The sequence below is a fragment of the Candoia aspera genome, chromosome 8, assembly GCF_035149785.1.
Source record: "Candoia aspera isolate rCanAsp1 chromosome 8, rCanAsp1.hap2, whole genome shotgun sequence".
In the NCBI taxonomy this organism is placed as follows: domain Eukaryota; kingdom Metazoa; phylum Chordata; class Lepidosauria; order Squamata; family Boidae; genus Candoia; species Candoia aspera.
The window spans coordinates 20,027,203-20,037,933 of NC_086160.1; the positions used below are offsets into that span (position 1 = coordinate 20,027,203).

The window sequence follows — 10,731 nt, forward strand, 5'->3', positions numbered from 1 at the left end:
ACGTCACTCTGACAACAAAGGCCCGCATAGTTAAAGCAATGGTGTTCCCTGTAGTAACATATGGCTGTGAGAGCTGGACCATAAGGAAGGCTGAGAGAAGGAAGATAGATGCTTTTGAACTGTGGTGTTGGAGGAAAATTCTGAGAGTGCCTTGGACTGCAAGAAGATCAAACCAGTCCATCCTCCAGGAAATAAAGCCAGACTGCTCACTTGAGGGAATATTAAAGGCAAAACTGAAATACTTTGGCCACATAATGAGAAGACAGGACACCCTGGAGAAGATGCTGATGCTAGGGCGAGTGGAAGGCAAAAGGAAGAGGGGCCGACCAAGGGCAAGATGGATAGATGATATTGTAGAGGTGACAGACTCGTCCCTGGGGGAGCTGGGGGTGTTGACAACCGACAGGAAGCTCTGGCGTGGGCTGGTCCATGAAGTCACAAAGAGTTGGAAGCGACTAAATGAATAAACAACAACAAACTAGTCAGAAAAGGTACTACTGGACTCCTGACTTTTTGCCACCAGAGGCTAACACATCTCTCCTCCTACATTGTCTATACCTGGTTGTGACTCAGTGTGATTCTAAATGCACTTCACAAATGAAAGGCTTCTGAAATCATTCTGAGAGGTTTAATCTTCTTGAATCTTGCCAAACAATGGTACTTCTATAAAATTATGATTCTTTCCAATTGACTCTAGGGCCCAAGCACACTTCTGTCATGTGAAGGCCTTCCAGGATGTTCAGAATGTATGTGCTGTTGGAAAAATTAATTCAGAATCCCTCTGTTCCATTTTTTTTTCAGTTTAGGCAAATGATTTATTTACTGCACATTTCATATGCCTATACTATATTGCTGGGATGCTTGTTAGCGACTAATATAAATGATTTCCATAATTATTTCCACTTCTCTGTGAGTACGTTCTGTGGGATACAATAGATATATCTACTTTTTAGTAGGCATATATAGGCTTTGATATCAACAATAACTAAGAATTTAGACATATCTACCATATCCATGATTGCAAGCTGTTTCTAGGACCTTTTGCTAGAAAGGAAAGTATAAATCCCAGAAATCAGTTTAACATTTCAAATTTTGTAATGTACAAATGTAGGATATATATCTGTTTAAATAGTCAGATTTTGATATTAAATATTCAAAAATAAGACTATTTCAAATATCAAGATCTTGTGTGATAATTGCAGTTTATCTACTGTCTTGTCCTCTGTCTTAGAGAGCCATATTGGTAGTTAAGATTCTGGGTTAAAAACCAGGGGACCGTAAGTTCTTGTCCTGGCCAATCACTCTTGCTCAGCCCAACACCACATCACATGGTTGCTGCTGTTGGGAAAGTAGAAGGTGAGAGTATTAAGTAAGTATACTGCCTTGAATTGATCAAAAATAAAGACAGAATAAAAATCCAATAAATAAATAATGGGAGCGACTAGAATAATGCAGAAGAAATCAATTCTCATGAAACTGAAAAATATCCAGAGATAGAATGTTTTCAGTGTTTTGCAGTGAACAAGAAACAGCATCTACTATTTTTTCAGGCTCAGTTGCAATTGAGTTGCTGTTTAGAAGTTGCAGTTTATAAAGTTTCAAACCTTCTTTAAAACTCTGCAACCTTTGAGGTCAAGGTATTGTGGCTAGCTCTAACAACAGCTATCTTATCATATAAAACTTTTGAATGAAGATTACAGATGGCTGCAATTTACTAGTCTTCCTGTTCTCTTTATGGTTTCTATCTAAAGCAAGCATGTAATGATGCTGGCTAGCCAAACCAGAATATTACTGACACGTATTTTATTCAGTGTTTGCTTCATTTTGGTTCCTGGGATCTTCTTGAATCTCATTAGCGAAGTCATTCTTAGAGTCTATTGTATATTAAACAAAATTCAATATTTTGTTATTTATACATTTTTAAGCAGCTGTAGGCATTACACAGAACCAAGGACGAGACAGAATGTGACAGTAAGCCAAGTGCTGCTTGTTTAGTTTCTTGGAAGCCTCTTAACCAGAATCCTTTATAACCAGAGCAGGGAGGGCAGACCACAAATCCACAACCATTATCCAGTTTTTGTTCATTTTTCCTTGTATTAGTGAAGAGGGTAATGTAGACTGTTTATAATTCTTCTGCAGTCCTGCTTTACCAAAGGAATTTGTTAGAAGAATTTAGCTGTCCTTAAAGTCATTTGTCCAACATTACTAATATTCTTAAGGGGGAACATCTAAGATTTTTCCAAGAACTCTTGTGAACACTTTTTCAAATCATTTTCATGGAACAGAAATGGCCTAGCATTTCATGTGAGCTTCTCAAAGATTCCATGCATTTAAAAGTATAACTTGAGAGGACAGCAATATTTTCATTACACAAACAACAAATTCATTTCTGCAATCCTCATCTGGCAGATATTTGAACAAATGGATTTTACGTTTCCTATTCTGAGGTAAGCGCTGGGGTAAGTGTGGGGTTTTGGTGTCAAGAGGAGTTCATCATTATTCATGTAGACAGAGTTTCTAAAGTACAGACTAGATACTGTTAGTACCTCTGATAAGATAGAGAAGACAACCTAGGCAATCAGAAATCTGATTCAGATACCATAGAATGGTCTATTCCAGCATACCCTAACTTAGTATGCTCCAGATGTGCTGGACTACAGCACCCATCATCCCAGCCAGAATGTGGATGATAAAGGTGCAAGGCCAGTACATCTTGAGGGTGCTAAGTTAGGTAAAGCTGATCAACACTGACTGGTTATAACCCCCAGAACAGTGCTTTTCAACCTCAGCAACTTTAAGATGGGTGGACTTCAACTCCCAGAATTCCCCATGCTGGCTGGGGAATTCTGGGAATTGAAGTCCAACCATCTTAAAGTTGCTAAGGTTGAGAAACATGCCCTAGAATCTCAGGCAGGTTTCTTTTCCAGATCTGCCTTGGAAAATTCAGTTCTGAATTTGAGAGCTTTTGCATATAAATCAAACTCTCAGTGACAGAATTACAGTCCTTTCGTTGTGAATAAAATGTCGGTAATGGTCTGAAAGATACTAATAATATACATTAAAATAGATACAGTGAATAAAAAAGATCTGTGCTAAGACTATATATAGTTTTGCTAATCTAAGGAAATACATAGAATCTTCAAAAATAAGTTTTGTAGTACCCTCAGTACCAGCGTTAGTGTATTCAGCAGCATTAGTTGTATGACAACCTTGAACTTCCATGATATCATTTCAGATTTCAGTAGCAAAGACAAAGAGCTTTACAAAGTGGAGATGTAAGGTCCACAGTGGGGCTCCAAGGCCACTCCTGGATGTATTCAGGATTGAATGGCCAAGTTAGGAGCAGGGTATATTTCAGGAGCACTTGGGATTATTTTCAAGGATCTCACAATAATGATAACATCAATATTAATAGAGACCCATCAGGTTGTTGTTTTCTTAGTTTCTAATTTAGCATACATTTTTCTTGTATACAAGACATGGAGTCCAAGTGAATGTTCAAAACCCCAACTAGCTCATAGTTATGATGTGATGAGTTTAAGAAATATGAGCCTCCAAAATGTATTTGATTTATATTCTGCCTTTCCTCCAGGAGCTCAAAACAGTTTACATGGGGATCTCCCTTCATTTTATCCCCACAAACATTGCTTTTTGAGATAGGCTTGGCTGAGAGGAAGTGGCTGGCACAAAACACTCACAGAGTTTCCATGGCTGAAGATGGCCATGAGCCTGGGTCTCTCAGGAACTAGTTCAACACCTTAAGCATTACACCTTTCTCACTTCCTTTCCTCTCATGAAGTGATGACTCTGGTGAACTAGCTCCTTAAAGAACAATAGTGAAACAAACAGATAGAAGTATACCTTTAATTCCATTTAAATGTGCATTTTAAATTCAGTACAAATATAGGGGGCAGTCCCATAGTTCCTAAGGCAGTCAACATCTCTTTCTACATAAGACCATTCAACAGGAAACAGTGTGTGCATAAAAACAGAACACCAATCTTTTATCTTGTAAAACAGTAACCGTTAAGAGATGTCGCTCCATTTGTACCATTTGGGGTAGCAATGTTCCCTTTTTGCACAATGATACTACTTTGGGAGTAAATATTGGCACTGTAAATGATTTTTATTGTAGGACAGGGTTGAACTCTCTTCATAGACCAATAAAAAATAAACTCTGTAATAAATAAATATTTAAAATAAATATATGCACTCTGAAGATATATAAATTAGGTCCATCCTGAAGGGAAAAATAAATCCGGATTTTGCTGCCCAATTACTATAGTCTTCATAAAGCTCCATGTTAACCATCCACATGGGTGTCAGTGATGTTAGCCATTTTCTCCTAGTTACCTACAGTCCAACTCCCACACTCTTTAGGTAATTATTTATGCTCCAAGTACAGGATGAAATAATCCAGAGCAGTTTTGTTAAGTCCAGTTCAAACTTCTCCTTGACTAGCACAGAATGAGCAAACCTAGAAGAGGCTGGCCATCTAGATTTTAAGATCCATTCTACTAAATCCAGAGATTAGGCATGAAGGCTTGTCTACCACTAAACAACTTCACTGATGCCTGCTTTCTAGATCTCAATAATTTTCAACATTTAGAAGTTTCTCTTGCTTTTGTGACTGCAGAGGCTAAGATCCTGTTCCTCTTCTGTGGTTAACTTCAACTGATTGCTAACACGTCCTTGTAGAGCTCTGGCACTCTTTCAGGATCCACCGGTCTGGGCAAGAAATGGGTGAATTTCTGATGCCTTTTGGACCTTGCCCCATCTCTGGGACTGCCATCTTTGTTAAGTGCCACAAAGTACCGCCGGCCTGAGTCCCTGTGCTTGTACACATTGGAGGAGTAGGTGTTATACCAGTTCTCTTCAAACTGCTCTCTGAAGACACATTCAGGAGTGAGCTTCTCCTACGGGGGGGAAACAAAGAAAAATCTCTTCAGCCAAAATATATAGACATAGAGATAGAGAGATGATAGAGCTAGAGGCAGAGATAATCCTATGTTGATTTTTACCTCAAAACATATGTCTTTCAGGTGTTGAGATATTTTTCTCACTTTTATTTCTTCACTGTTTTCAGGATAGTTGTGGTATATAAATAGAGATATTGCTTTAATAAATGATCCTCCTCCACAATGGGTGTTTTATTATCAAGGAAAGAAAGAAGATATCTTAGAACTCTGCCTGCTAAAGAACAATTCCTGTATTTCTGCATTTATTGTATAAGATCTTCTCTTTCTGCCTCCTTTTCATTTTCACAAGCAAAAAAATGAGATTAGGCAGCAACTGGCTTTATAAGGCTGATGCTTGCAGTGAAATATTACCTGCCATACAACTATGGGCACCTTTTAGTTTCTGGACTACTAATACTCATGTTCCCTTCTCCCTATTACTCCTAGTTATTTGGATCTATTTCTCCCTCAAAACCTACAGTGTTTTCTATATGCACATAGTACTTCCCAAACAAGCTGTGCTTTAAGTTATTTTATGCACTAAAGCAAACTTCGCAGATTTTATCATTCTTCTTTTGTTTTGTTTTACAATTACATTTCTATCCTGCCCTTTCTCTGAGAAGGCAGCTTACTTGGGTAACCCCTAATTTTATTCTGACAATAATAACCCTGTGAGGGAAACTGGGCTGAAATGGGCCCCAAGTTATTCAATGAGGCCTTCAGCTTGGGTCTCCCCTTCCCAAGCCTCACATCTTAGCCACTAATTACATCTGCTGGCCTGGGGTTACACTAGCCTCTCTTTGTTTAAGGAATTTCTACATTTCTGGGAAATCCTGAGTATAACAGCAGCTTCTAGAAGGCATGTCTGCAGGAGTGATCAAAAAAATCAAGATGGCAGCCCCAATAGTGTGATTGAAGCTCCATCTGTTTTTTAGGCATCTGCACCTCAAAAACAGGCAGAGCTTCAATTACACCGTCATGGCCCCCATCTTGACATTTTTTACCACACCCTACAGACACTCCTAGTTTCGCATGTTAGTTTGAATTTACAGGGCACACTGCCTCAGTTGGATAGAACCATGTTGTCTCCTCTTGCATAGATTAAAGAGTCCCTCTTTTGGGGGAGATGGGCGGTAATAACATTTGAATAATAAAGAAATTAATTAATTAATTAAAAAGCACATCCTAAATTGGATACAATATTGCTGGGATGAGGACAATAATTAGCAGAACCTGTCTGCCATTTGAGGAAGGGGGATAACTCAATAACAGCTTTTCCTGCAGACATCGTTGAGTCCCTTTGCCAAGTGGCAAATGCATTCCATTATTAAAAAGTGAGGTGGGCAACCATTTGCACCTGAAGGCCACAGTTGTGTGGGTTTTTAGCTGTCTATTTCCTTTGTTTCCCATCTCAGACTGGTTGAGAATTGCACTGAATTTTGGTAACCAGGTTTTGGAAAACTCTCAGGGTATAAACACATGAAGATGCAAATAGAATGGGAGCTACATTTCCTATAAGGCAACTTCCTATGAAGTTACTGTCTTTGCACCGATGGAACTCAGGTAAGTTTCACGGTGTTTCACTTAATATCTTAAGTTATCCAGATATGACCACTTGGTATTAGTGATGCAGTTTATTCCAGATAATTCTCACTTTGTGTTAATCCACTGAATACCTTCATACTATTTTTCCTGTGATAAGTAGCTACTATAAGGCTGTGATCCCTCTTGTATTGATACCAGTGGCAAAATTCCCAGGGATTATAAAGATTACTGCTAATGTGAGTCTGTAATATGAGCTGGGCGATATGGAAGTAATACTTACAGAACCATAAAGCTCTCCTTTCTCATTCATTCCAAGGTAAAGGCCACTGTCCACCCCTCGAATACTGACTAATCCCACTGCCACACTGATGAATTCAAGAATACCTGCATTGAGAAAAGAAAAGATTTGTTTTTAAGGTTTAATTAAATACGGTGCAGTTAAGTCTCATGACAGAGATAGATAGAACATTTGTTACACACAGTTAAATGTGTGATTGATACAGTATGCAGAGCGGTGTTATCAAAGCATGTTTCCCTTAGTAATAATAGAGCAGTGTGATACAGTATATATTGGGGTTGATCCAATAAAAAATAAGCACTGTTAACATCCCATTGATTTCAATGAAAGAGCTGATTTGTCCTTAAATCTCTCCAGTTAAAATACACAGGGTTTACAAGGGAACTTTAGTTGACTGTGACATTGTGTGTTAAATAATAACAGTGTTCAAATATTTGGATTGTTAGAAAGAAAAGCTTTTGATAGCTGATCTCTCTCTCTCTCTCTCTCCCTCTCCCTCTCTCTCTCTCTCTCTCTCTCTCTCCATGGTTTCCTTTGAAATAATGCCATGTGTTTTAGCTAAGGTTTTGAACACCTATGTTTTTCAACATTGTTCTATTTTCTGAATTATTTTCTCTCTAAGGAAAGCTAACAATTTTCATCATTTGCAGCCTTTGGAGTTTAATTGAAAAAAATGTTTGAGACTTGGGGTGTCTTGCTAATGTAGCAAGGCAGCCAAATCTTTTGCAAAGATCAGATATTCAGTATTTTATAAAGACTGCATACTCCATCTTTTCACTGCCAATAAATCATCAGAGATTTTGGAGTTCCCAATATTCAAAGTTCCATTGAAAGATATGGGAGGTATTCCGTCTTTCTGATATCATTTTCAAAGACACGTTTTTCCTCCCCAAATCATAATAAGCAGGTGATTTAACCAACAAAGAAACCACATCAGACAAAGTACTGAGAATGGTGATAGAAGAAAGAAGCCCCAAGAATGTTTGATCTCAATCTCAAGCTTTTTTTCTTGTCTTTTCTTTTTTGCAATTATTCCATGTTTACATGCTCTAAGAAGCTTCTCTTCTGTACAGAATTTTTGGTTGAACTAGAGTTGAAACAAAACTGTTTCCAGGATTTTGTTTATCAGTTCAGATCTCTTAGAGCAGTTTGTTGGGACTAGTGAGAAATATCAGCTGCACTTAATAGCAGTAATGATACATTTTGTAGATATTCATGTACCAACCACACAGTAGTAGCAGGTTTCTTCAGAGAAAACGTTCTCTTCAGAGACTTTCAACACCCATTTGTTTGCCCTCCCATACACATCTAGCAACCTCTTCCATTCAGCGTTTAAATCCCCTGCAGTCCACAAATAAAGTCCTAAATAAACCAGTCTAATACATTGCAGAGATTTAGTTAGATCTTGGACCAGTGGATACTATAGTGTCAGATGGGTTCCTGCAGCATGTACAAGCTAACACCTGCTTTACATTGGACACATTGGGTAGTAGTCTCTATCTTTTTCAGCTTTACTTTCCAATCTGCAAAATGGGCACAGTGAAAACTAACGGGTCTGTTCTGAGAATAGTTGAACTGTCTCAAGGCAGAACTATTTTTTGCTTTCTTGCTTGTCTGCCAGAATGTATAGTGCTCAGCTCACATGTTTCTGCTTCCTCTGGAATTAAAGCCTCTGGACAGTGTGATCTGTGGCTTCTGTCCTCTGTGCATACTAAGTGAAATTTGGTTGCATATTCTTGTGCAATCCTGCATGCATTTCCTTATGCACAATTCCCACTGGAATACTGAAGGGCTGATACCCGTGCAAAGACACAGGAGTGCATTGTAAACAACTATATATAACAAAACGTACAATTACTTTTTTAAAAAAGAAGTGAAGTACTGGAGAAGTTAGAGTGAAATCCTGAAGTTGACGTATAACAGTTCTCTCAGTCAGATCAATGTGGCTGAGTTTATATGCATTACAATACATGTAATAGTTTTGCATGTATATACACTCCCATCTTGCTTTTAGCACACATCGGACTTAGAAAACATTAGAGCTTGATTTTGAAAATGAAAAGTCCTGACATTGGTATCCTTTGATTAGAAACCATTGTCCACATCAAATAATGCCATGTGTCCTATGCGGAAAGTTCTTCCACATTGTGAAGGAAATACTAACTCTGTATGGTAATGGTGATAAGTGCCTTAAATGCTGGGTTGCATAGAAGCTGTGCTTGTCAGTTACGGTTTTCAAGCCACGTGCATGGGAAAGAGTCTGACACATGTTTATGCAATTGCTCCATGGGACAGCCTATATGTAATTTCAAGCATTATTACCTACATGGATGGATTTCCCATGCTCCAGTAAGGCATTGTGTGTTAAGCAGGCCATGGGGATGTTGGAAAGGCACTCTGTACATGTTCAAAAGCACATATGCCAGTGTGTTGGTTGTGTTGCTTGAAATGGAGCTTTGCAAACAGATTGTCACTTTTTCTAACCTGATCTCTCTATCTCCTGCCTATTTGGTGCATGGGGAAGGCTGCTGTCCCCAACGCTCTACTTCACCATTAGCCCAGGGCCCTCTGCAACAATCCTAACCCAGATCAAGGCACTGCTCATGGAGGCGTGTGTGTTTTCAAACATCCTCTGCCTGAGATCCGTTGCTATACCATCTGTTGCTATAGGATGCTTCCGTCACAAGGGAAGAAGCTGAAGAAGAGAGCAGGTGGAAGGAAGGAAGGAAGGAAGGAAGGAAGGAAGGAAGGAAGGAAGGAAGGAAGGAAGGAAGGAAGGAAGGAAGGAAGGAAGGGGGAAGGGGGAAGGGGGAAGGGGGCCTTACCGAAGAGGCTGTGGTCTTGCCTAGTGCCTTGAACGCTGCCATCCGGCAGGATCTGTAGGTGGAAGCCAGTCCTGCAATACAGCTGTCTCCGGCGTAGGATGCCCTGCAGGTGGGCTAAATCCGTGGCCCCAGCCGCGACGCCCCCTCGGGATCCCCCCTCCGCTTGGGTCAGGCGGTCCCCTAGCAGGGGCGGCCTCTCCCCCGCAGGAGGCAGGAGGAAATGGGAGCCCACCTGCTGGCTCATCCCCTCCAGGCCACTTAAAAAGCCCCCCACTTCGGCTAAGGGGGCCATGGAGAAGCCCGACCGGAGGGCTGCTGCGACTGGAGAGGAACGGGGAGGAAAGGACAGACGAGGACGGCGAGAGAGAGGGAGTCCCTCGGCAGAGTCCGACCTCAGGGCTCAGAGCCGGCGCTGGAAGGGGTCTGGCAGGCAAGGCGGGCTCCGCGTCAAGAGAGCAGCTGCCTGTCCCGAGAATCTGTCCTCTCCCCGGACATGGGGCTGGTGGGGAGGCCGGGCTGGGCTTGGCTTCAACATCGACAGCCGCTGCAGGTGGGACGGCCGGTGATGCCCGATTTGCTGCCGCTGCTGGGGCTGCTGTTGGTAGCGCCACTGGCTTGGCTTGGCTCGGCGTGTCTTTGGGGAAACCGCCGCGATCCAAGCGAGGCCGCTCGAAAGTGCCACAACAGCGCGCGTGGGGGAATCTCTCGCTATATATACGCGCGGGGCAGGTTTTCCCCCCTGACCTATGCTAATAGCACTGGAGCTGATGAGCGCCGGGAAGCTGGGGCGTTTGAAATCTTAAACCGCGCTGCTTTCCCCTCCTCACACCTTTTCCCTCCTGACGAAGGGGACTTCCGAAGGTGCCCCGGCCTCCCTCCTTCCGTCCGTCCCTCCCTCCCTCTCTCGCGCGCGCCTAATCGGCTTCCAATTTAGCCCTGGAAACACGCCTCTCCCTCCCTCCCTCTCCCCCACCCGGGTTGTTGTCGAGGATGCGAAAAAGGATGCCGCCGCTCGCTCCCCTCCGCCTGGTCCCTTTTGATGTTGAAGCTCCTCGCCGCGGATGAATCGCGAGCCCCGTTTGGCAAAGGTGGCGGGACGGGGGGG

At 41.6% G+C, this 10,731-nt stretch overlaps 1 protein-coding gene across 1 annotated transcript; it reads right to left on the minus strand.

Annotated features, from left to right (window-relative positions):
- Positions 1 to 4,537: 4,537 nt before the first annotated feature.
- On the minus strand, positions 4,538 to 9,918 carry FGF20 (fibroblast growth factor 20). Its single transcript, XM_063310199.1, has 3 exons — positions 9,627 to 9,918; positions 6,784 to 6,887; positions 4,538 to 4,916 (listed from the first exon to the last, which is right to left on the minus strand). The coding sequence occupies exons 1-3, from the start codon at positions 9,916 to 9,918 to the stop codon at positions 4,671 to 4,673; spliced, it is 642 nt and encodes a 213-aa protein (XP_063166269.1). The 3' UTR covers positions 4,538 to 4,670.
- Between the last annotated feature and the right edge of the window lie 813 nt (positions 9,919 to 10,731).